This window comes from Episyrphus balteatus, chromosome 2 (genome assembly GCF_945859705.1).
Source record: "Episyrphus balteatus chromosome 2, idEpiBalt1.1, whole genome shotgun sequence".
Lineage (NCBI taxonomy): Eukaryota > Metazoa > Arthropoda > Insecta > Diptera > Syrphidae > Episyrphus > Episyrphus balteatus.
Window position 1 is genome coordinate 129,700,675 of NC_079135.1, and position 24,777 is coordinate 129,725,451.

At 28.1% G+C, this 24,777-nt stretch overlaps 1 protein-coding gene across 3 annotated transcripts in view; it reads left to right on the top strand.

Moving 5' to 3' along the window:
* The window catches only part of LOC129909943 (cholecystokinin receptor-like), a 56,124-nt gene that overhangs the window by 5,673 nt on the left and 25,674 nt on the right, over nt 1–24,777 (top strand). The window contains exons 1-2 of one of the 3 annotated variants that reach the window (XM_055987123.1): nt 23,153–23,317; nt 23,414–23,995. In XM_055987123.1, coding sequence (XP_055843098.1) covers nt 23,500–23,995 — 496 coding nt within the window. In that variant the 5' untranslated portion in view covers nt 23,153–23,317; nt 23,414–23,499. Of the gene's footprint in view, nt 1–23,152; nt 23,318–23,413; nt 23,996–24,777 lie in introns of those variants that run through there. The other 2 variants (XM_055987121.1, XM_055987122.1) reach the window with 2 other exon arrangements.

The window sequence follows — 24,777 nt, forward strand, 5'->3', positions numbered from 1 at the left end:
TCATGGTTTCAAATCAAAATCAAATATATTATCATCTCTCACACTGAAATTGAGATTGATCCATGAAATATCCCAAATTTATGGCGTATCACGAGAGAAATATATTCGAACAAATGAAGGCATTTTGGGTAACTAAGGGACTTTTCTTGAAAAATAAAAATGTCTGGAATTTTTTATTTCATATGAGTTACCTTCGAGTTTTTTGATGCCTTTGTGTTTTCTGATCAAAAAAAAAAAAAACCGTTTTTGCTCTGAAACTCAAATATTGAAAATGTTTGGTGAAGTTGAAGGTTGAATATACAAGAAATGCTGTTTTGTTGCTTTTTACTTCAAACATCTGAAACGTATTTCGATTTTTTTCTTGGAATTTTTGGTTTTATTCTTGGTTGTTTACTTATTTCTGTAGACAAAAGAGTAAAGGATAAACCCACGCAGTGAACTGGTCAAACACAAACACACTTAGAAAGGAGAACAAACAAAACATTTTTTACCTTAATTCTTCTGTTTACTCTACCCATGTGAAAACTTTCAAAATACGTGATTTTTGAAGGCATTTTATAAGGATTTTTTTTGAAAAAAAATGTAATATGACTTTCGGAGTATAGTTCTTTTAAAAACGACATTTCTAAATCAAATTTGCACCCCTTTGTAGAATCGAATAAAAACTTTAGAAGCTGAAAAGGGATTTTAGAATTTTTTTTTTACATAAGTTAATGTTGACTGTTAGACTTTAGAATTTTCGAGAAGAGATTATTTTTTCAAGAAACATCATTTTCACATTTCATTTACTCAAAAGTCGGCCAACTTTGTATTATCAAAAAAAAAAAAAAATGTTAACAACATTCCTATTAATTGTGAGAAAAACATCAAAATGAGTTCACAATAGAAACACTATAGATTTAACTAAACATAAATTCTTGCTTCTCCCATCTCTCGTGTATTCGAAACCAAATTCAATTTTATCGTAATTAATAATGTTGAATCTTTTGTATATAAAAGATCAATTTTATTAGAGAAAATGGGAAATTAATTTTAGTAACTAAACTAATTACATTACGAAAATTCATTATAAATTGTATAGGAATAATATTAAAAGGAGGTTGGATATTTACGTAAAGAGTATAAATTTCGATTGAGATTTATTATAAATTAATTACATTTTCTAAGAAGGCGTTGCGTTGTTAAGCTGTCAAGGATCTTTATAGAAAATAGCTACTTTTATTTTGTTTATAATGTTCGATTATTTTGAATAAATTAATGAAGATGTCTTTGATACAAAATTAATGGGATTGGTTTTTCTTATTACAAGTAGAATAAATTTCGATTTAAAATGAAATACAAATGTTCTATTCTTAGATAATTATATCCTTAAAATTAGGATTTTTTACCTTGTTTTAAATAAATTAAATTATTGAGAAGTATAAATGGGTAGAGATAATGACCATAATATAATATAAAAATCAATGAAATAGGCGTGACAATATGCTCATTGAAATTAATTTTTAAGAACCAATAAAATTCACGGTTGCACGTATTTGCTCTTTCTTATGGTAAAAGTTGCTTAAAAAAAAAATGTATTATAGACCAGGGTCGATAATTTTTGAAACCAAAAAAAAAAACATAGTAGATTTCATTTCATTTCATGTAACATTGATAAATCTTACGTTTTTTGAGTAATTAAAGTGTAAATTTGAATAAATAGGCCAAAATTGTAAACAATGATAAAAATTTTTTTTCGAATTCAAGCTTTTTCCATTTTTTGAATTTTACCAGAACATGTTCTATAGTATACTGATGTAAATTTTTTTTTACACCATCAGAAAATAGACATTTTAACGAACGAAATGCCCACCGACTTTTTTAAAAAAAGCTGATTTTTGACACGTGAATTTTCGATTGAAAACTAGGGTGTTTCAAATAAATTACAGTGTATTTGGGACACAATAAGGTAAGTTTTCACCAAATTTCGTAGAAAAATTTTTGTTTTTGAAAAAGATAAAAATAAAAAACCAAAAACTCGGTTTTTTGAATTTTTCACATAAATTTTGAGGTTATGTGAAAAAATTGTTGATACAAAAGTTGTAGATATTTTCATTACCTACAACTTTGCCATACAACTTTTTTCTATAGGATTTGTAGTTTTGCCGGAAATCGAGATTTACCATTTTTTACCATTAAAAACTCAACCCACCCACTTCCCGAACTCGACTCACCCGTAATTTATTTTTCCTTTAATTTTCATCATATTCACCTCCTTTTCCAATGAGTTTCATTTTACTATAATTTTTTTGTACTTTTTAATGTCTTTAAAGGCATTGGCACTGGTCTATTACAGAATATTTTAAATTTAATTTTATAAGAAATTTAATAAAAACTCAAAATTCGATATCCCAAAAACTTTGCACATTCGAATTTAGAAGGTCAAATTTCATTAGAAATTATAACTTAGTTTTTATGCAAAATCTGGCTGGCCAATATTTATTGTAATTTACTAAAAAATCGATCTTAAAAAATCGTGTTTTTGCTTTTTTCAATTTTCTTAAAAATATTTTCCGAAATTAAGTGTTATAAAAAGATTTAATCTAAAACACGGCATTGCAAACTTTACAAAAATTAAAAAAAATTCCGGTTACTTTTTTGATTGATAAATAAGCTAATTTATCAAATTAATTTAGTCAAAAAATTCATATTTTGTTAAAAAATTAAAAATTAATTAAAAACCTAAAAAAGTACATTAAAATCCAACAACTATTCTTGTAAAAGATAAGAATAAGAAAACAAAACATTGTTTTTTCGCATTTTTAACTATTTTTGAGGTTACCTACATATAAAAAAAATTGAGTAAAAGTTGTAGTTTATTAATTACCTATAACTCTTTTTCGCCCACCTACCCCTTTTCCCCCAATTTGTTTGTGGGCAACTTATTTTTTCCCTTTCATATACCATTTATCCTAAATTTTCCCATTAACAATGTTCTGCTAGTAATTTTTTTTTTTTTTTTTCAAAAAATTATTGGCAATGGTCTATTGTATGTCTGTTCGTTTCAATAAAATGTATTTATTTTTGGGTCCCTTTTTGTAAAATCCCTCAAATGATCGCTTTGGGCTGTCGGGAGTTCAGTTTTGAAATTAAATGAATTTTAATAAGTTGTGTTCTCAGTGATTCATGTCTTTGATATGCATTTCCTGACTAAACCCCTGGTCATAGGCGGATTTAGGGGGGGGGGGGGCACGGGGGCACGTGCCCCCCCCCCCCAGAACTTATAGTTCATACTTAAAGGAAATCAAACTATAAGAGTTTTAAAAATATATGAATAATAACAGAAAGAACTTGAGTAAAATTCTTGTCTATTTCTGGCTGAAAATGCGAATTTTGTTGATTGTTTCATCCCTTTCCCATGAAAAGCTCCACCTCACAAATAAATAAACGATTTTTCGATTTAAAAAAAAGTGAATTTTCAAAGTGATTTTGGTGAAAAATTTTGATATGGACATCGAATGACATTGAATGATATAAAAAAAATAATTGTACCTATATGCAACTCTATTTTTTCATACAGAGGGGTTAAAAAATTTGCACTTTTTTGCATAAACTATACATTATAGAACTGCAATATATGTAGAACAAACTTGCATTTCAGAAGTTTGCCCAAGTTTGCACCCCGAAAATAAAGACCCCTTAAAAAAAAACTCCTCAAAAGCGACCCTTCCTTATAGATTTTTATAAATATTATTTTATTGAGAAAATTTCTCCAGGGATACCTCTAAAAATATGTAAAAAAAATAGTGTTCCAAATTTCAAAAGAATCGGTGCAGTAGTTTTGAAGTTATGAGGAGCACCGGCGTTGAAAACATTAGTTGTGGGGATAACGATTTAAAGTTTTGAACTCTGGACTAAAAGACTAAAACGTTCCTAAGGGTAGTATTAAAATACTTATAACTTGGTCAATTTGGCTCCAAGAGACCCACAATTTGAACACAATATTCTTGAGGTATAAAACAATTTAACCCCTTGTAGCCCCATGTGACATTTCTGTAACAAACCGAAAAAGATTGCAAAAAAGCTCTACAAACTATTTTTTTTTCTTTTGAAGCTTCTAATATTATAATCTTTAAGTATTGCTTTATCGAAATAGTACTTCAAATTTCTAATAAATAGCACCAATAGTTTTTAATTGACAGTTAATGTTGAAAGTTGGGCTTTTTTTGAAAATAAGCAAATTTGTATAAAAACTACGAAATTCAGAAAAAAAATAGTTTTTGTTTGTAAACCCCACGGGGTTTTATTTTTGGATTTTAGGAAAGTGCCTAAAAATTAATATTAGATAGTTTTTTGCTTGAATTTTTGAATTTTTATATAAAAATAAATTATTTAAACTTTTTTTTACTCCCAAAATAACTAAGTAAATAATGACTTTATTGAATTTTTAAAAAATACGTGTTTTATCTTTAATAATAAAGGCCAATCGATTGACTTATTAATTTTTAAATTTACGACCTTGGGTTACAAAAGGTTAATGCAAATAAAAAAAAAAACTGGGTTTCCCGGCAAAAAAGTAGGATTCAGTTTTTTTGTTATTCTTAGGAACTTTAATATTTATTAGAAAGAAGTCTTTAGTATTTGACTAAAAACTACTAGGTCATTAACTAATGGTATAATTATGTCCATAATATTGCAAAATTTTATACAAAATCAATTAAAAAACGTAAACATTTTTTTTTTCAAAATTTCATCTTTAAAACTTAATTTCTCAAAATCTATTTGGTGAAACAACTTAAGTCAAAAAATTAAACAAAGAATAGATTACTAACTTTAATATAGCACAGAATTGTACGTGCATTTTCTGATTTTTTATATTTTTTTTCTTCCGGCTAATCCAGGAGTAAGAGGGTTAGCACTTAAGTGGCTTTTACTGTAACAAGAAAATGAAAATTTTTCCTTTCGAATAACTTTTTGGTCATTTGGTACCTATTTGATGTGGGAAATGTGCCTAAATATTTTTGGCCAGGTTTTAGACCACTGTGGGTCGTTAAAATTTTCTGCTTGTTAGTCAGTCGTATGGTACTTCACTTTATTTCTAACTGTTATTGCTGTTTTTTTTTGCCAATCCGTCCCTTGTGCCCCCCCCCCCCCCCCAGAAAAAAATCCTGGATCCGCCCCTGCCCCTGGTAGTAGAAAGTTGAAAACAAGTTTATACACCTCATCAAACATTTTTACTTTAAAACTATATCTGAAAAAATAACCTCATAAGTAGAAATTTACCTATTTCTATAATGAGAAAACCATCTAGAGTCAAAATAAAAATCTGAAAAAATTAGGGTTCTCGAAAAAGCCTTAAATAAAAAACGCCTTAGGTAATCTATACCCCTGTGAAAATTTCAGATAATTCCTTAAATATTCCGACTACATCAATTAATTTAATATTGACACCTTAGGTATTTTATAAGAATTGTTTCACTATCGTTATTTTAAAAGAATTTCAAACTACTGAAATTTTACTCTTTTACCAATGTGATTTAATTTACTCGTGCCGTAGCTCATTATAAGTGAAATAAAGTGAAATCAACGTATATTTTTTGTTTCTACCGCAGCCAACACGTTGCATTTTTGTTTTTCTCTGTAATTGCGTGTGTAATTTTCCCCTTTGTATTCATTCAAGCGTTTACAAAGTGTAATTTAATTTGTCGATTTATTTTTTTTATTAATAAGCTTCTTTGAACTTTTCACCACAAAAGCACAAACATGCATTACATTTAATCAACAAAGAGAAAAAGTGAGAAAAATGAAAATGATTAAAAGCAATTAAAGCCTTTGAAAAAACGAAAACGTGCTCGAGGGTTTGTAATTTAAATTTTAGTTCGGTAAAGAATATTTTATCAGAATCGTCTCTCCCTTTTTTTTTTTGCCTCAATATATTTTATCATATTTTACTGAAATATATTCAAACATAGTTCATTAGGTAATAAATTTTTTGTTAAATGAACCCATTTTTTCAACCTGGTTTCGATCGCGATTCTTTTAAATAACTGCAAAGATAATATCGCAAGTAAAAAAATACGTACCCGTTTCTTCCCTAACTGTACTAGTTACGAAAAAAATTGTTTTCTATAATTCATGCACTTAAAAATCACAAAACACTTGTTATATACGAATTTCGTCAACTTCAAGGACACAGCCTTAAAAAATTTAATGGATTTAAAAGCTATGAGTGACATTTGAATAAGAACAAAAAAATGTACTCGTACGAATGCCTTAAGACAAAACATTTTGCTTCCTAAAATATACTTTTGTTTAACACAATTGAACGTTTTATGTGACAATGAGTAAAAATAGGAAATGTCAATGTTAAAAAAAATTTCCTACAATGCGCAATATAAAAGCAAACATTTTACATCAATTTAATTTGATTTATTGTAGCAGTTGGAGTTAAAACACAATAACCTTCTTATGGTAAGGTATACCTACAGTATTTTTATTTGATTTCAAGAAAAGTTTATCACAACAAAAACATTAGTGTTAAAAAAGGAGCCAAGTTCTCCTATGTTGAAATTATGCTGGCACAAAAAGTACTGAGATGTAAAAGTGTACCAAGTTCTAAAGTTTGGGTTCAAATTCGTATCAATAAAATTTTGATTGTTCTCTTGACAATTTTTCTTTTAATTACCGATTTTTAAAGTTATTTCAAAAATTGCCAAGTAAACAATCAAAATTTTATTGATACGAATTTGAACCCAAACTTTAGAACTTGGTACACTTTTACATCTCAGTACTTTTTGTGCCAGCATAATTTCAACATAGGAGAACTTGGCTCCTTTTTTAACAGTAATGTTTTTGTTGTGATTTCACTACTTTTTGCAAGGTATGGCTGTAGAATTGAAAATCTCTATATTTGATGAAAATTCAGTGAAAATGGGCGGTTGCCACGCCCCCTGGCTGAAATTCTCAAACTTTAATTTTTTTCCTTTGTATAAACTACCATCTCTACCATTCTACCAAATTTCAAGATTCTACGATAATCAAAAGTGCTCTATTATATTTAATGAAAATTCAGCGGAAATGGGCGGATGCCACGCCCCCTGGCTGAAATTCTCAAATTTTAAATTTTTTCCTTTGTATAAACTACCAGCTCTACCATTCTACCAAATTTCAAGATTCTACGATGATCAGAAGTGCTCTATAATATTTGATGATAATTCAGCGGAAATGGGCGGATGCCACGCCCCCTGAATTGAAAATCTCAAATTTTTGATTTTTTCCTTTGTATACACCACAAGCCCTATCACCGTGTAAAATTTCAAGTTTCTACGTTAACGGGAAGTTCTCCATAATTTTGATGATCTGTCAGTGAGTGAGTGAGTGAGTCAGTCAGTCAGTTACCGTTTTTGCGATTTTTGAAGCCCTATATCTCAGAAACTGCTCATCGTAAAAGGCTGAGGAATTTGGTTTTGACAAGCTCAATAAATGTAGCGAGTTTGAAATTTCTAGCATCTTTGGTGTGGAAGTTAGAGGGGGGTCGAAAATGGCCTGAGTTGTTTCCTGTAAATAAGGGTGTAGTGCCAAAGTTGCTAGAGAACTTGTCTGGGCACTACCGTGCCCCTTGATAAAATCACTATGGAGAATGATCAATTCTCTCTATACTTTGGCTGTCAATATTTTGTCACATTTGACTATAGTAAGGAGATGGACTTTCAACGAATAAGAAACTTGATTTTTTCAAAACTGTTTTTTTTTTTTTGTAAGGCATTACGCGGTACATTTGTAGTGAAAAAAATATTTTTTTTTACCACTACACTGTTTGACAAAAACAAGGTTTCAAGTGTTCAATTCTGCCTTTCTAAAATGGTATCATTTATATTTGTAAGTGTTGCCCTTGTTTTTTAATAAATTTTTTTTAAATTAATTTAATAGAAAATGGATTTTTTTCAACTTTGTCAGCTTAAAAATTCTAGGTGGTTTAACCAAACCACATATTTCATACATTGTTGAAAAGTGTCAAAATGTCTTCTATCTAAAACTGTACAGAAACCGAAAATGGATAAAAATTTGACGAAGCTAGATTTTTTTCAATGGGTGAAGGTACAAAAAAACCGTTTTTTGTCCCCAACTCCAGATTTTTAGATCAACTTTTTTTTCATGTACAAAGTTTAAGTACAAAAAACCTTAGATTTCTTTTAAAATTATTGTCTTAGATCAAAATTACTATACTCAAAAATATACTTAAAAAACTCAAAAACATTGCGAAGATAAAAAAAATTTTATTAAAAGCTTTTTGAATTAATTACCTTAAGAGTTAAGACCCATATGGCGACAGAAAGATAAGATAAGACTCATTTGGGCCATCCTACATTCTTTTAGATAACACTGTTTCAGGTTCGTTTTCATAAATTGTATTCATAAATTGTGAAATATTGGTGGAGGGTTTTAAATTCACAAACGAAAAAAAAAAAATTATTTAAATAATTTCGGATTGAGGTCAATTGAACTTTTAAATTGGTTTTTTAATTCAAAATTCTTGTTAATGTTTGTTGTTGTTATTTCTATTTTTGAATATTATTATTTAATTTTATTAAATATCACGGTTCATTTGACATTTATTTTTTAATTTAATTATTTTTAATAAATTTCTTAGTTTTTTTTTTTTTAAATTAAAAAAGATCAATTGAATCAATCCGGATTAACAAAGCATTATTCAAATTGTTTTCAAATCACGCTTTTTGCATTTTCTATGAATTTTTTGTTTTAGTTTTTGTTGAAATTAAAGTGTTAAATAATATTTAATTTGCTTTCTTTTTTTTTAATTAACACGAAAAACTTAATTATTTTCGACTGAATAACATTTTGCTTTGATTTCAAATGAAAAAAAAAAAAAATATAGAACAAAATGTATTTCATTGGAAACGTAGATTGTTAAATGCTGATAAAAACTTTTTTTTTATAATTAATGATAATTTGACCAATTTATTTTATTTCACATGAAACAGGATTATGTGATATCAAGGCTATTACTAGAATAAATTCCATTTAAACTTTTGATACATTTGTTTCAAAAAAGAAAATATTAAATAAAGCAAAATCAGACTTAGTTGTAAGTATCCACTTTCCACTTGTCGTATTTGTTTCTCCTCTAGCGAATTACTCGAAACTCTAAATTAATGAGTTTGAAGGAAATTGCTTCGTTCAGATTTCCTTTAATTTTTTTCACGAATCCAGTTTCTCTCAAAGAACTCAACTACATTATATGGGTAAAAAAAAAAATAAAATAACCCTAAAGAATTTTGCTAAATCCTTTACCAAGTGAGCATGAAAAATAAAATGCAGCATTTATGAGGATATTCTTATATTAATTAATTTTTAAATGCATGGTTGGTTAAAAAAGGATTCAGTACACGTGTGTTTTCAAAGAGTAAGTGGGTAATTAGTTCATTTCATATGAAATTACACGTTTAATTAATTACTTATTTATTAAATAATTAAAACGAATGAAATGTTGGTATCAACATTTTTATTACCATAATATAAAATAAACTAAAAGTTTAAGTAAAACGTAAAGTGTCAAAGAGAAAACAACTGCATATGAATACTATGAAAGGTTTTGACCGAGAAAGTGTTCAAGAAATGAAGACACGGACTAGGTATCTAAGACCAATCACTTCAACAAAATATCAATCGAAAATCGGCGATTGGTTGGACTTTTCGGACTGATTTGAGAGTCAGAAAATACGTATGTACGTAAAACTCACAGTAGGTACACGTATTTAATAAGGTAGTAGCTTCCGAACGTTGCCAAAATTTGATCGTCAAATTTGACAAGATAAATTACTGGCAAAAAACCCACAAAACCCGGATTAACCACGCACACAATTAATTTTTTTAACAATTATTGACAATTTTCCGACAAGAAACGCAAAGAAAATTTGTTATTTTTCAAATTAGGTATAATTTTTTCAAATGACAATAATTTATAAATTAAAACAAAATCAAATAGTCTAAGAGCCGGGAGCAGATTTCTTGCGTGAGAGGTAACCGATTCATATGAATGTCAGAGGTAGCGTGGGTCATGGTGATGACGAATACCTTAGTCTGCCTGCATTTATTTGGGGCGTTGTCGAGAAAAAGCGCATCAAAAGTACCATTTTTCTGAAAATCGATTTAGTGAGGGTAACCACTTAAAATTTATAGATAACCAACGCCACATACTCACTGATAACAAATATACTAATGGCAGACATTTTAAGTGCGGCCAAACCCCCGGCAGACTGTCCCGAAAATGAGTTTTTTTTTTTGCGTTTTTAGACTTTGGGGTAACCACCTAAAATTAATCGCATCCTGTAGCGGTGGACTCCCTGATAACAAAAACACCCATGGCAGACATTTTGAGTGCAGCCAAACCCCCGGCAGACGGTCCCGAAAATGCAGTTTTTCTGAAAATGTATTTATTTTACTTTTTCACATAACTCGCGTATTATTGGACCTAGCAGAAAAAATTGTATAGCAATCTTAAAGATAATTGAATTTCCTACAGAATATGTTAAATAAGTTTTTTCGAATAAACCTTCGGTTTAAGAGTTAGGGTGGTTTTTTTTTGAAGCAAGTCAAGAGTGAAAAAAACTTCAAAAAGTTTGCAATTTTTTATATAGCTTTTTCCTGTATAAAAAATTGCAATCTTTTTGCCTCTCCCCGCCTAAAACTATACGATTTTTTTCTTGCCTGAGTGCAACCTACACGCCTAGGTTTTTTGTTACATCTATTGCGAACTACCCTGTACTATGTAGAACCTTTTTCCTATATAAAAAATTGCAAACTTTTTGAAGTTTTTTTCCTACAGATCGACACTTTATTTTATCAGCCATTTTTTGTATTGTAATCCACAACCTTGACAAAAATAGTATTCAATGTGGTTTTTTAAACTTTTATCCCCAAGTTTTTACTTTTAAATCGATTATTTCAAAAACAATTAATTGAAATAACCTAAGTTAAAAATTAGAATGAAGTGTACAGTTCTAGCTTTCGAAAAAGGTATCATTCATAATTGTAAGTGTTGCCATTGTTTTTCAATATTTTTTTTTATTTTTTAAAGTCATTCTTTAGAAAATTGCCATTCCCGCCTAAACGGAGCCAGATAGACCACCGCTCTCATAGTAAAAAAATGATCGTATTTAACTCCTCTACAAACTACCGTTATCAAATCTCGGCGCCCAAGATATAGTACCCTCCCCCATTTTTCCTTCACTTGTTTTGGTACGATCTTTTTTAAAATTTTTTTTTCTTTTATCAATTTAAGAAGAATTGAGCAATATAAAAGCACGGTTTTTATAGTAAATTTGATGAGGAATACGATAAAAATAATTTTAACCGTTATAAAAAACAGTAAAACATAGTTTTAAGGCTTTTTTGCCAGCATTTATCAGTAATTTCGACTTCTAACCCCTGGGAATCAGTCAAAAATATTTTTTTTTGAAAAAAGAAAAATTGAAGCAAGCAGACCTATTGAAACTCAATACTTTTTACTCGAACAGCTTTTCGATTAAAAAATTATTTAAGCTTAAAAAAAATTAAAAACTAAAAGAGCTTATTTTTTTTAATAAAGGAGTGCGTGCAACCCCTAAACATCATCGAAAAATTCTGAAAAAATTAGGGTAGCATTATTTTGTGCCGAGAAAACAAGTTATCGGTAGAGCAAATCAAAATAATGAAAAATAATTTTTTTGGTCCACCCTAATGTGTACTGTGCGTAAGACTGGTCTAAATAAGACCGAGTTCTGTGAAGCCAGAACTGCGATCTCAAAAATTTTGAACCAAACTTGTCTAATTCGTTTGTCCTCCGTTTGTCCATGTTTGTCCACCCAAATTTTTTTTTTTTCACCCTACAAACATTTATTTTTTATTATTTTATAGGAAGTCTGAAAATGAAAAAATTGTCTAAATACATACCAAATATTATCTTTTTCCCAGCCCTCCGTTTGGGAGCAAATCAAAAAACACATTTTAAGAATTCCTATAAAAATTACGCATACACCACAGTGTACCTAGGTAATGAAAATTTCCAAATCCTCAAGAAATGAATACAAACAAAAAATCATCGTTTGTCCACCCTACGTTTCAAAAAACAAATTTTTGACTGAAGAATTAAAAAAATAAGGTACATTACATTCGAACCAACCTAATCAGTGATACATACACAAAAAATAATTGTTTATTGTAGTTTGCAAACATTCTAAGGAAATATTGAATTTTTATTTGAAACAAAATTTTGATCGTTATTGCGCATCAATTTCATCTTAACAACTGCATTGGCATTCTATTCCAGTGAAATTCCAATTTTTCAATTTTAAACCATTTTCGTTTCTAGTTTCTTTTAACTCATTTTTCATCGAAATATTCACAACATATCCTTTTCTGAAAAATTGGCTAAAATATACTACAAAAAGTCCCCGTTATCAATCAATATTCGATGATACCACTTCATCCATCATCGGGTTCGTCTGTAATCCTTTCATCAATATATTCTATCTGCTACGCATATCGAATATCTACGAGTTCTATCAAAAACATTTTATACTGGATACAAAATATCTGGCTCGAAGGACCATATTTTGATGCATGGATAACTTTTATTTTCTTATTTTACTCTGTACTCACTTAAAATTTACCATATTTTTATATTTTCTTTTTCAGTTATGGAAACATGAAAATGGTTTTTGTTTTTTGTTTATACTGGCAGATAGAAACTACGCTATCATGAGATATAATTCTGTACAACAACTTTCCATCTCTCAAAATACGAATAATAAAATGTACAATACACTTCACTTTAATAAAACAATGGAAAAATCATTGTTCATATCCTGAAGTATAGTCGAAGAGAATAAAAAAAACGCACTTATTTTGTGATGCAGATGAAGAAGAATATTGCTCAAGGAATTGGAATTGTCTTTCCTCTTTCACAAATAATATCCCTGTGATGACATTTTGCTCTTCGCATCCTTTTTCGAGAAATCGGAATAAATTTTTATCGAAGAACAAGTACACACGCCGCCCGCCACTTTAATTGAAAACAGATGATGCTGATGGTGACAGGACACAATACTCTTGTGTGATGGCTGGTGGCGAGAATCCTTTTTTCATAATGAACAATATGCATCAGCAAAGAAATGCCTTGTAGTCCTGAAAAATATACTTTTGCATGTACAATATGCAGCAAGATTATTATTCATTGTGCTGAAAAAAAAAAAAAAAAATAAACTCGACTCTCCTCTCCAATGACACTGACATAGTTTGAGACGTTATTAATGAGGTTTTTCGTTGCTCTGTCAACAAGAAGAAATAAATGATGAATATACGAAAGTTCTTCTCCGCAGAGAATTGTATCTACTGCATCTTTTGTTTTATTTATTTTTGTATTTTTTTTTTATAATTTTTTTTAATGACGCACTGAGACTTAATATGACAAATAGAGTACAAGAAATGATATGAATTATGATCCAGTACAGTAATGTGGAAATTTAAAAAAAGGAAGTGTTACTTTCTGCGGAAAAACCCTACCCATGCAAAAATTAGTGGAATTTATGGATTTTTATGTCCTTAATGTGGAATTCGCATTTTTTTTGTTGTCATGGAATGTCTGCTGAATAGATCCAAACAGATATGTTTTTCAGGACTTGCAGAGATTTACTGTTTGAATGCTTCTTCAATGCGAAAAAATTGCGGTTACTTAGAATGTTTGTCTCATAGATTTAATTTTTCATCTAAAGTTAAGAAAGAAAGTTATTTAAATAAAATAAAAAACTGAAAGGCAAATGTCCTGTTTTTCCAGTACTTTGTTTGCTCTTTTTGTTGGACAAAGTAAAAAAGTCTTTTGAAAAGTTCATAAAATTATTTTCTCCTACTACTGAAATGTCATAAAACCATAAAATTCTTTCAAATCTTTACAGAAGTGAATTCTATTCAAGCTTCCTTGTGCTGAAAAGTTTTACTTCATCTGTATACGGATTTTGTGGTTCTTTAAATAACAGTACAGGTTAAGGTTAGGTCATTTTCATAAAACTTAGGAAGAGGAAGTAAAACTTTGGATAAATATACATATTATTTAGGTTTTAAAAAGTTTTTTTCTTTATATAGACTGAGTAATATTACAATTTTCTTTCCTTTACTTACCTCAAATAAACAAACTTTGTATTTTCTGAAAAAAGAAAACAGATTTCGTTGAAAGATACCAAAAATTTAAACTTTTACAGAATTGATATTTTTGAGATTTTTTTTTTGTTTGATAAATTGAACACTTGAATGGTTTTAAAATAATATTTATTTGTTAAAATTGTTGATTTTGAAAACAGAAAGAATGATAAAGGAATGTGAGTCTCACAAATGGAAAACGGGACTCTTATGGGCTCATTCGGGATTCTTGTTTTTAAAAAATTTTTAGTTACTGCACTTATATAATGGAGTATCTAAAACAAATTATTAGGGAACCCGCCCGAACAGCTCCGATTTCGATGATCTTTTTTTTTTTTTCAAATGTCGGTAGTTAAAAATACTTTAACCTCTATAGTTTAAAAATTGCCGATGTTGCCTTATTGTATTTTTTAAATTAAAATTAAATTTTTTTTAACAAAACCAATTTTTTTTTCAATTTCTAAATTAAATGATACCAAAAGATTCTCTAGGTAATGTAAGGGAAAAAAATATGTAAAAGAGTAAGGGTCAATCTTCCATCGTTTAAAAGATAAATGCAATTTTCTCACAAGCTGACTTCAAACCCAAAAGAAATATTTTGAACATAACGGCCACACCTACAATATTAAAAAACCCATTTTAAAAAAGCCAGAAGCTCATCTGTAATAATTAAATCCACTAAATTTAATGAAGAGTTTTTAAAAAAATGGTCTTCAAACTCAGAATTTTGAAAAAAAAAAATGATGTTAAAAAAATTTTAAATTACTTTTTATCAAACTTTTTCGTAATAAAATATTATATCATTTAAAAAAAATGTTTGACCATGAATATTATTATAGTTGAATTCCGAAGAGAAAATGGTAGTATATATTAGAGTTTTGAAAAAAAATAAAAATTACTTCAATTTCATTTGATTTTTTGATACAAACTGAATTTTTGTTTTTAAGATTTTCTCTAAAACTTTTACAAAATCAACAATTAGGGCTGTTGAATGAAGACAAAATAACTTTATATTTAAATGTTGAACTTTAAAAAAAAAATATGTTAAATATTTATTTCAAAATCGTCTATTAAAGAAAGTTCTTCGAAAACGAAATGCTTTTTAATTTTTTTCATAAACTGTAATACATATTGACATTTTCTTTTGAGAATTCAAATAAAAATTAATATGTCCAACAAATTTTAAAAAATAAATGCATATTTTATTACAATTTTTACAAAAAAGCAATTTTAACATTTTTTTAATACATTTATTTTTTCAAAATTCTGAGTTTGAGGACCAGTTTCAATTTACATGATTTTAATTTTACAAATACGAATAAGTTTCTAGTTTTTAAAAATGTATAATATAATATTGTTTTTTTTTTTGTGTTAAAAACGATGGAAGATTGTCTCTCACTCCCGTACCTTTTTTTTCTTTAATTTTCTAGACACTCTTTTGGAATTAGTTAATTTTTGAAATTTAAGCAAAATTTTTGAAAATAAAATTTAAAAAACAATACGGCAACAGCTGCAATTTTCAACATATAGAGGTTAAAGTATTTTAAATTACGGACGGATCAAAATCGGAGCTGTTCTGCCGGGTTCCCTAAAATTGCCATTTTTTTAGCTTTAGTTACTCCTCTATCTTTATCAAGTGTCGACCGTACAAAATATCGATAAATTACAGATAGTTTTTATGTAGGTATATATACCCAGTTAAAAATAAACGCCAAATTTGTTGTTGTTTATAGAATTTTTAGCGGATTAAAACGGCACGGGTAATATAGTAAAAATACAAGAAAAAGAATACAATATACAAATTTCGATAATGTTGTGTGATTTGCAAATTAAAATTTTAAAATAAAATTTTATTACATTATCTCATTTCCCATCGATACGAATTTCATTAAAATTTATTTTCAAATTTCATTAAAAAATGAGTGAAAATATAAATTTCCTATATATTCAATTGAACGGTGTTCTTAAATAAATAATAATTACAAACAGATGTTCAACTGGACGCAGTACAAAGGAGAAGAATTATATCAAAGTCATTGATTTAATTGTTTACCGAGAAAAGGCTCTTAGAAATATTGCTTGAAATAGCTTTTCTATTATAATTGAAGAATAACAAACAAAATTGTAGGCATAACATTTAACATTAAGTTTAGCATGTTCGATGTTTTCCAAGGAAACATGAATAAATTTCAATCATGTTTTCAATTCTACGAATTATTTAAAAGCCAAAGGCAAAATTTTGATGATTCTTTCATTCCTTTTCTATAAAATCAGAGATGTTTTCGATTTAACAAAAAAAAATAAATACTTAAAATAAGTAATTTTGTATGATACCTACTTTCAAAGGATATCAAAATTTAATCTACATATTTATAAAAAAAATCTTCATATCAATAAATCTTGATGATTGAATTCTCGTCTACATTTATGTATAAGGCTTTAGGTCATAGGTTATGAAATTGACAACGAACAAGAAATTTTTTTTTTGTCATCAAAAAATGTCCTTTTGAAATTTGTAATTTCTATTCTCAGTACCCTCGATCACCTAAGACCATGCAATATTAAAGCAATTATCTGTGCTAGAAAAGATACAGCTTCATTTCACCCACACATGTTCATTTCAAAAAATAATATTCTTGGTTACCAAATTAATTTTTAACCCAGATTAAGTCATGTGTGCAGACAATTCAGGATACGACACGTGGGCCTTAAGACAGACTTTTAAAGAAAAATCAAAAGAATATCTAATTTATAACAATAATTATATGCTTAAAGTCCTTGAAAGAACCCACTTATTAAGTACTTTGTATTGATTTTTTGACATGGTTTAAGTGGGAAATATTGTAAAGCTGTTCTCACACTATTTTCTGAATAATTAATATTCATATTATGCTTCTCTAAAAATCTCCATAGACATAAGCAAAAAATCAACATACCAGCAACCCAACTTATAAATAAGTATAAATCTTCCTCTTCTATCAAATTCTTGAACAGTAGGTAATTGGATGTTGTGGGACTTGCGAATTCCTTCGACTCACAAAACCGACCTTCAATCTTTTATTTTTAGCTTGGTGCGTTGGAAATACAAAAAAAAAAACTTAATGGAGCTATTTGCACAAAAAATGTGTCAATTTTATTTTCTAATTTAGCTAATAGTCAAGGAATTTTAGTTTCAACTTAAAAAAAAAATTCAAAATCAAATCTAAAACAAAAGTTATTGTCTGTAAGCCGGTTTAAGGACGATGATTTTACGTGATAACATCATAAGAAAACAGGTAATGTGCTTTTAATAATTTTACCTACAAATTATTTATTATTCTTGTAAAAAAATGTATAAGATAATAAATCTTATAGGTAGTAAAGAACTAAAGCTAAAGATTAAGACCTTATATATTGCTTATATCAGTATGTTTTGTAGAAAAACGAAATAACTTTTTGAATCCTATCATAATTTACAAGAAAAAGCAAAAAAAAAATACCGTTTCATTTTCATTAAATCAAGTTTATACACAGTACACATAATAAGGTAATATATTCCGAACGTTGTCAAAATTTGTTTGTCAAAAATGGGCACCAATATGTCAAATCGGCCTCTGATTTTTATATTTTAATCGCAGTAAACAGGAAATATTTTTTTGTTTTAATTTATAAAATGTCATTTAAAATAATTATAAATTGAAAAATAACAAATTTTCCTGGTGCTTCTTCGCGGAAAATGGTCGATAATTGTTAAAAAATTAGTGTTGTGCGTGGTTTTTCGGTTTTTGTGCGTTTTTCGTCGGTATTTTAAAACAAATAAGAATTCGATAGCTGACGTTGGTTGCCAAATTGTCATGTTTTGACAATTTGGCGACCAATGTCAGTTCGGAATATATGTGTGGATTAGAATCAAAACCCATTTTATCCACTTTTTTTGATTTCGAGTAAATCGAGAAAAACTTGTATCTCGTAAACGAAACATTTTTTAGTACTTTTTTAAATGCAGGATGGATTCAATTAGGATTCCCTACAGTTTAAGTCCAGAAATCGTGATCTGAGGGTAATAGTTTTAGAGTTATACCCAAAACAAATATGGATAGAATGGATTTTGAAAATCACCTCTGAATTTCAGACCAAAATAAGAAAATATGGCATTAAAAAAACTCAATTAAAAACGAGAAAACTTTATTTCCTTTTTTTTTAACTACGCCTACTTTCTTGAACAAATAAATTCAATCCTAAATGCCGAAATTTTTTTTTTTCAAAAATCCGTATAAATTTTCGGATATTCCCATCTAATCTCATCCCATGGATAAAATGGTTTTTGAATTTCAAATTAATTTTAGAAATAATATTTTGAATGGATATAATGGATTTTGATGCGAATAAAATTGTTTGGATATAATGGGTTTTGAAACAAAAACTCAAGTGGATAAAATGGGTTTTGAAATTAACCTCTAACTTTGGGGTCTGATTTCTATGCCAAAAAATGTAATTAAAGACTCAAACTTGGGCGCAACGTATGTATTTGAATAATAGAAACAAAACCTCATACCTAAGTCATTTTTTTTTTGAAAAGTGGATATAATGGGTTTTGATTCTGATCCACACATATTACCTTTTTATGTGTACTGTGAAGTTTATACAGGGTGTCCCAAAAGTAATGGATCAAACGAAATATGCTGATAGGCAAACTTTAGGGCTCTCAGAATTTGGTAACTTGTTCATCCCAAATCCTTACGGTTTTCGAATTAATGCAGTTTTTGTGAAATTTCGATAAATCCCGACTTTGCAACAGTATTTTGCCTCCTCCGCTCATAATTGTTTTTTGTTTTTTACAATTCTTTCACTAAAACATTGCCTAATAATAAGAAATAATTAATTGATCAAAAAATTATTTATTTCATACGCCATTTTGCTGCAAATTAATAAACAGTTCCATGTTTTATAAAAACTTAATTTCTTACTTTTATTTCAGAGCAACATACTGAAAAAAATTTGTATGGTGTAACAATGGTTTATTATTTTGAAAACTTGCCGTGTTATTGCAGTTTTCAAAAATGCATAAAAGTTTCCAAAGTTAAAATTAGAACTAAAGATATTACAATTCAAAAGCAACAAAACAGGGCTTTTTAGAGAAAAATAACAAAGAAAAATAAAAACATTTTCTCGACTGTTGTTTGTTTATTTTTTTTTGAATAAAAGCCCCGATTTTTGTTTGTTATTTTTCTCTGAAAACCTCTGTTTTTTGCATTAAAATCCTAATATCTTTCGTTCTAATTACAACTTTGGAAACTTTTATGCATTTTTGAAAACTGCAATAACACGGCAAGTTTTCAAAATAATAAACCATTGTTACACCATACAAATTTTTTTCAGTATGTTGCTCTGAAATAAAAGTAAGAAATTGAGTTTTTATAAAACATGGAACTGTTAATTTATTTGCAGCAAAATGGCATATGAAATAAAAAATATTTTGATTAATTAATTATTTCTTATTATTAGGCAATGTTTTAGTGAAAGAATTGTAAAAAACAAAAATCAATTATGAGCGGAGAAGCAAAAATCCTGTTGCAAAGTCGGGATTTTTTGAAATTTCACAAAAACTGCATTAAATCGAAAACCGTAAGGATTTGGGATGAACAAGTTACCAAATTCTGAGAGCCCCAACGTTGCCCTATCAGCATATTTTGTTTGATCCATTACTTTTGGGACACCCTGTATATTAAAAGCTAAGAAAAAATTGCGCAATTGAAAAGTTTTATATTTTTTCTAAAGAATAAAGCCATACTTAATTTTTTACAATGCATAAAAGGTATAAAAATAATTATTTGAAAACAATCATTTTTCATGAAAAAAAAGTGAAGAAATCAAACTTTTTTTCTTCTAACTCCATTTAATCCATTTTTTTATATCAAAACCTATAATAAATTTTATACCATCTGAAAGCCTGTTGTTTCAGCTCAAAATATTCATATCAACCACGTCTGTACGACATCTAAAAAAAGAGCAAACATTTTTTGAACCCAATCAATTTTCATAAAAAACAAAACAAAACAAAAATCTATCTTTTGTTTCTTTTTTTTTTTTAATACGACAACCTATGATAAATTTTACTATCAATGAAATTGAGTAAAATCTATGACAAACTTGAAACCAATATTACCTTTCAGACTATTACAGTTAGAAAGAAGGCAATTTTATCATCTCCGTTGCTTCCAAAATAATAAGCTTCAAGCTCGGAAATAGCAGTGAGTGCTTTTTAAATTGCCGTGCAAAATGCTATTTTAGTCGAATTAATGTAACATTATATTTATTTTACTTATTCCTCGTAAATAGTTTGAGAAAGTAGAGAGAGAGAGGATTAAATGAAATTCGCACTCGCATGCTGACTGCGTATGAAAGCAAAAGGCAAAGCAATTTCAACTTTTTCATTTCAAGGATATAAATACCTTACCTACACTTTTTTCCATTCATTTTACCACAATTCAGGTATCATGATGTACCTGGGAATTCTCTTTTGCTGTGTTTTTGGTATGTAACAATATAATTTCTTTTTAGATTCTTTTAATTTCTTGCAAATGAGAATTTGTTGCTAGGGTTTGCTTTATTTAATTCCTTTTAGCGAAATGATAATGTAGAAGAAAAAAAAAAATATAATATTCAACAGAATATAACCGCAACAGTTTTTCTTCTCACTGCGCTGCTTGGAGAGATTTATTGATCTAAGAAATAAAAATAAGTAAAAAGCATTTTGAGATTGAAATCTGTAATAGCATCTTAGTGAAAAGCTGATTGCTTACAAATTGGATTTGAAATTCAAAACTCGAAGGGGGTTTCCGCAAGGACATCTCTAAGGAAACACGTTCTTTGGAGTGTGCTTTAGATATTTGATATTTTGTTATTTATAAATATAGGTATAGGTACTGGTGTACAAATCTCAGTAATTGTATGCAATTATATGCTAATTTGTTGCGTTAATCGAACATTTGTAGCCTGCATAGTTTTTTTTAGTTATTTAATCTTCAGATAAAATATACCTTTTTAAGGCTTGTAGCTTTTTAAATATTTTTTTTTTTAATTTCCAAAATTTCGTTTCGTGTTTCACGAAAATAATACCGAAATTAGCTTAAGAAATAAAAAAATTTTAATTGTTTTTGATGATTTGTAATTGTAACTTTTTTGAAACTAACTTTTGCTTCAAAAAATTAAATAAAATAAATAAATTTAAAAAATTTAATAAATTAAAAAAAATTAATAAATTATATAAATTAATTAAATTTTAAATATTTAATAAATTAAATAAATTTAGTAATTAAATAAATTATATAAATTACATTAATTAAAAAAAATTATTAAAGTAAATAAATTAATTAAATTTAAAATATTTACTAAAATAAATAAATTTAATAATTAAATAAATTAAATAAATTATATAAATTAAATTAATTAAAAAAATTAAATAAATTAAATAAATTAAATAAATTAAATAAATTAAATAAATTAAATAAATTAAATAAATTGAATAAATTAAATAAATTAAATAAATTAAATAAATTAAATAAATTAAATAAATTAAATAAATTAAATAAATTAAATAAATTAAATAAATTAAATAAATTAAATAAATTAAATAAATTAAATAAATTAAATAAATTAAATAAATTAAATAAATTAAATAAATTAAATAAATTAAATACATAAAATAATTTAAATGAACTAATTGATAACAAAAAATTAAAAAACTGGCCTTATTGGGAATTTTGTTTTGTTAGTAACTGTAGCTTTTCAAAACAACATTTCTGGTGCACACCAATATCATGCAATTCAAACACTTTTTAACACATTCATGTATTTGTCTCCCTTGTTATTCATTTTTATCTCCCAAATAGGAGGAGTTCTGAAAAACAGCTCGCCATCAAGAATTTACAAATGTTTAATTTTTCATGCATAGTGACCAAACACAGGGTAAATTTTAACTTAACTTTCTAATGGAAAATAACACTTTTAGCTTCAAACTCTACCGCTATCAGCTAAGGAACCAATTTTGACTTTTGTAGCTACATACACCCAAACAAATGCTGCAAAATTTCCAGGCGAAATTTTGAAACGAAGCAATAAGTTAATTTTTTTAATTATATTAAAATTTTTCACAATAAAGTCAATAATAACAAGATTACTATAAAAAGGCGTAATAAGTAGTAACGTATTTTGATGATGGTTTTTAAGCAAGCATTGCTTTTTTAAAAAGGTGGTCTTTCTCCACCCTTTGGTTGGAAGTTGCAATTTTCTAAATTTTAATCATAATTATGAAATGTTTCCAGCGATTCCAACATTTTTAACATTCACAGCGTCTCAAAAATCATAAAATTAATACGAATTTGAAATAAAGGGCTCAATAAAAAGCAAGTAATCACTTGTGTTTTTTATTTCAACAAAAAAACGTTATTTACCAAGTTTAAGGTAAATCAATACTTCCAATAAGTATGAAGATTTTTTTACCGATTTTAAGACGGAATTTTGGGGGCCGAGTATTTTTCGAACTCTTTTTTACTTTTTCACATAACTCTTAACTTGCTCTATGGTATCGACTTTTTATTAACATACCTTATTTAAATTTTCACCTGAACGAACTTTCTACAATTTCCAAAAACTAATTCTTGAATGACAAGGTTCCATTATTTGATGATATTCTTTTCATGTCATTGCATTTCCAATTATATCAAACATAGATACTTCCCAAAGGCCAGATACAACACCCTCTAATAGCACTTTGTTTCTATAGTCACCTCTATTAATATCACGACACCTACCACCTACACCGAAACATAAATATAGGTAGGCAGCTATTCTGATTAATATTTGACAGTGTGCTCCTCTTCATCCGAAACTCCATCTATACTTACCATCATTTGAGTGCACTCTAAAATAAACATTTCCTTTGACTATATGAAATTCAAAACTCACTGAACTGAACGTGAACCACTTTAATCAAACACAGAGAAGCCATCGGCAAGCGTTCGTTCTGTCAAATAATAATTTTCCAAAAAATCATTTTCACACAAAAAGCTTTCATTATTCGGATCAAATGGAATTTCTTAATCCTTTGAATTTCAAAAAGAATGGTTTTTACCAACAAAAAATCAATACTCTATCAGATTGTCATGTTAGAAAACTTATTTAAAATCCTTTTTCTACACTCTTTTCATCAAATAAAAAGAAAATATTGACAAATTTCTTTTTTTCATTTTTTCTTGTATAGATAATTTACTCCCATGGATAACAACAAGAAGAGAAACTTGAAAGTCCATTAGTCACATGATCTCCATCAAAGCAACGAGTCTTTAAATGACACTCTATCAAATTGCGAATCTAATGAATTCCACCATCATCACCAGCACATCGTCAGCAGCGGTGGATAGCAGCATCCTCTTATCAGACGACATCGTGGTGTTTGAATTGTCAAATGTCACAACCACAATATTTTCATTAATCTCGCCAACGACAACAGCATCGGATATCGGATCTCAAAATGGCCTTGCACCATCACACTCGGCATCGCCACCCCTTCAAACGGCTGCAACTTCGCCAGCGGCAATGGGACAAATACAAATTGGTCTATATGCGACCATCTTCTTGTTGGCAATTGTCGGTAACATCCTTGTGATTTTAACGCTAGTGCAGAATCGTCGAATGCGGACGATAACGAATGTGTTTCTGCTGAACTTGGCAGTGTCCGATTTATTGCTTGGAATGCTGTGCATTCCGTTTACATTGGTCGGAGCCATGTTGAGGAATTTCATTTTTGGAGAATTCATGTGCAAGATATTGCCATATTTGCAAGGTAAGTGTATGAGAGTTATGAGTGTTGTGGTAAGGAAGCACAGTGCGGTATTTTGGTCTAAAACCTGACTAAATATATTTGGACACATTTTCCACATCAAAATTGGTACCAAATCAGTTAAAAGTTATTTGGATGGGAAAATTTTCATTTTCTTGTTACAGTAAAAACCACCTACCTCCCGATAAGCCGGGAGAAAAAAAATTATTGAAAATCAAAAAATTCACGTACAATCATGTGCTATAACTTTTCTAAAAGCTAGTAATTTATTCTTTATTTTGTTTTCTGACTCAAGTTGTTTCATTAAATAGTTTTTGAGATATTGAGTTTTAAAGATGAAATATAGAAATTTTTTTTTTCGTTTTTAATCAACTTTGTATAATATTTTGTAATATTATGGATATTTTTTTATCATTATTTAATTAAAGTTTTTAGTTAAATACTAAGGACTTCATTCTAATAAATATCAAAGTTCTTAAGAAATAAAAAAAAACTGGAATATATTTTTTCCCCGGGAAACCCTGTTTGTTTTTTTTTTGCATTCAATTTTTTTTATATGCATTTTTTTTTTAAACTTTGAACTGAATGCATTACTTTTCAAAAAAGGTCGGTTAGATTTAAATTGAACAAGTTATCAGTATTTTAATACTTTGCTTACGAACGTTTTATTCCAGAGTTCAAAACTTTAAATCGTTCTCTAAACAACTAACGTTTTCAAAGCCGTCGCTCCTCATAACTTCAAAACTGCTGCGTCGATTCTTTTGAAATTTGGATCAATATGATTT